Source organism: Silene latifolia, chromosome Y (genome assembly GCF_048544455.1).
Source record: "Silene latifolia isolate original U9 population chromosome Y, ASM4854445v1, whole genome shotgun sequence".
Taxonomy (NCBI): domain Eukaryota; kingdom Viridiplantae; phylum Streptophyta; class Magnoliopsida; order Caryophyllales; family Caryophyllaceae; genus Silene; species Silene latifolia.
This window is the reverse complement of record NC_133538.1, coordinates 232201121-232203883: the sequence shown is the minus strand read 5'-3', so window position 1 is coordinate 232203883 and position 2763 is coordinate 232201121. Positions and strand designations below refer to the sequence as shown.

At 49.2% G+C, this 2763-nt stretch overlaps 1 protein-coding gene across 1 annotated transcript; it reads right to left on the bottom strand.

The window, feature by feature from the left end:
* Positions 1-790: 790 nt before the first annotated feature.
* Positions 791-1447, bottom strand: LOC141630238 (uncharacterized). Its single transcript, XM_074443089.1, has one exon. It carries the CDS (start codon positions 1445-1447, stop codon positions 791-793), a length of 657 nt encoding a protein of 218 aa, XP_074299190.1.
* Between the last annotated feature and the right edge of the window lie 1316 nt (positions 1448-2763).

Here is a 2763-nt window from a genome sequence, read left to right as displayed (position 1 = left end):
CCACCGCTTCCTTGAGCTTCTCAAAGGCCCTCTTCTTGTCGACAGACCACTCCCACTTATTATCCTTCTTCAGCAAGTCGGTGAGCGGGGCAACAATTTTTGAGTACGCTCAGATGAATCTTCGATAGTAGTTTGCGAGCCCCAAGAAAGAGCGGAGCTCAGACACACTCCTTAGGGTTCCCCAGTCCTTGATAGCGGCAATCTTCTTTGGATCCATCATCAATTTGCCTTTGCCCACTATGTGACCAAGGAAATTCACTTCGGGTTGGGAAAATTCACATTTTTCTTTTTTTCACGAATAGATGGTTCTCTCGTAGCTTCGCGAACACCAACTCCAAGTGTTTTACGTGTTCAGCCAATGACGACTATATACAACGATATCGTCCAGATATACCACCATGAATTTGTCCAGGTACTTGTGATAAACATGGTTCATCAACGTACAAAACGTTGCAGGTGCGTTCGTCAAGCCAAAGGACATGACCAACCATTCGAAAGACCCATACCTCGTCACACAAGTAGTCTTCGGCTCATCTCCTTCGGCAATTCGAACTTGATGATAACCAGACCTCAGGTCGAGCTTGGTGAAGTATACAGCGTCTTGTAATTGATCGAACAAATCCGCTACCAATGGGATGGGGTAGCGGTTCCTCACCGTCAGCTTGTTCAGAGACCGGTAGTCGATACACAATCTCAGACTACCGTCCTGTTTCTTCTGGAAGAGCACAGGGGCTCCATAGGGAGCTTTCGAAGGTCGTATCGACCCAGAGCGAATCAAATCGTCTAGCTGTCATCGTAGTTCCGCTAGTTTGGGAGGTGTCATCCGATATGGCCCTCGAGCAAGAGGTCTTGTGCCCGGGAGTAATTCAATTTGATGGTCTACCGAACGTCGGGGTGGCAGACTCATAGGTAACTGATCGGGCATCAAGTCCTTATTGTCTTCTAGCACCTTCTCTACTTGTGGTTCTATGCATTCAGCAAGGGTATCTTCTTTCATGGACACGGTACACAAGTATGTAGGCTCTCCCTTTTGAAGTCCCCTCTTCAACTGCATTGTCGAGAGGAGTGGCCCCTTTTGCTTTCGGTCAGCTTCAACAGCTTTCACAAGACATGATTTTGATCCCACCATTATTAAAGACCCATTGTGGGGCGCCAGAAAGGTCGGGGTTTGCTTCAGAAAATCCATGCCGAGGACGATCTTGAAGTCATCCATCAGGAGGCTGGTGAAGTCGAGCTTCCCCGTCCATTCGCCCATCTTGATCACCACTTCTCTAGCCAAACCCTGAATCGGCAAGGCCTTGGAATTGACAGCTTTCATGCTTCCTTCTCCTCGGTTCAACTTCATTTCGAGTCTCTTCGCTTCGTCGGGCGTGACGAAATTATGGGAGGCCCATGTATCTATCATAGCTCGAGTAGCCTTCCCATTGACGCTTATCTCCACGTACATCAGTTCCGTGGACTTGGTCTCGGAGCGCTCAGCGCCCTTGCCCATTGCACATTATGTGGTCTGCTCCCATTCGAGTCATTTCTCCTTTCTCACTGGCCTCATCATCATCGCACCCCTCTGCATCCTGGTCTGTCCCCTCGCGATTCTGTTCTACTGACATCTTGGACAAATTCTTCTTGAGGGCGTTGAACTCCCCCTGATGAGGGCACTCAGACATTCGGTGTGGTCCTTTACAAAGGAAGCACGCTAACGGCTTCCTGGCAGTCGACGCTTCAGAATTACTACCCTTAGAAGAGGTTGGAGTAGAGTTCGCCGGACCCCATCTCATATTATCACCTCCAGGACGGAACCGACTATTACCCGTAGAGGGATGTCTTGCTTATGAAGTCGTCCCTCCAAACCTTTGGTTGCTTCCGCCCGTTGTAGCGAATCCCTTCTTCTGGGAGGTTTCGCGCTCCGTGTAATAGTCAACTAGCCTTTCAGCCGCTGCCATCGCAACCGAGAGGGACTCTGGTCGATGTCGCATGATTTCTCGTTGCGCCCACTCCTTCAAGCCATCAATAAACTGAAACACCCGATCCTTCTCGGTCATGTCCACTATCTCCAACATACAAGCTGAATACGCTTTCACATAGTCACGAATCGAGCCTGTATGTTTCAAGTTCTTTAATTTCCTTCGAGCTAGGAAATCGGTGTTCTCCGGGTAGAATTGCTCCTTGAAGAGTCGCTTGAAATCGTCCCATGACTCTAGCCTAATGGTCCCTGCCTGGATCTCGGCATGTTTCGAGCACCACCATTGTTTAGCGTCATCCGTTAGGAACGAGCGTGCTCACTCGGAAGTATTGTTCCATGTCGAAGATGAAGTTATCGACTTCTTTAGAATCTCTTGCCCCACTATAGTTGAGGGGTGTAGGCGGCTTCACCTTAGGAGTTCCACCAAAAATCCCATCCGCGGCCATTTTCATCAAGGTATTGCACATGTTCTCGAGTTGCTCGATTTTCTCATAGAGATAACCCATATCCGAGTTATACTCTTTCAGAATCGCCGCTTCGACGGCCACAAGGCGGCTCTCGTGCCCCTTTATGGACTCGTCAACTACTTGGTGAGTACTCTCCAAACTCACAATGAGAGCCTTCAAGGATGGAATTATCTCGTCCATTAATCTCTTTAAAGCCGCCACTTTGGCCTTAGTGTCACTTTTGCTCCCACTCGGATCTACCGCCTTTGATGCCATCGTATACAGTAGCCCGTAAAAAAGACCCGGCTCTGATACCAAATGTCACGGTCCGAAACTTTGAGTCGGGGCGTGACGCCC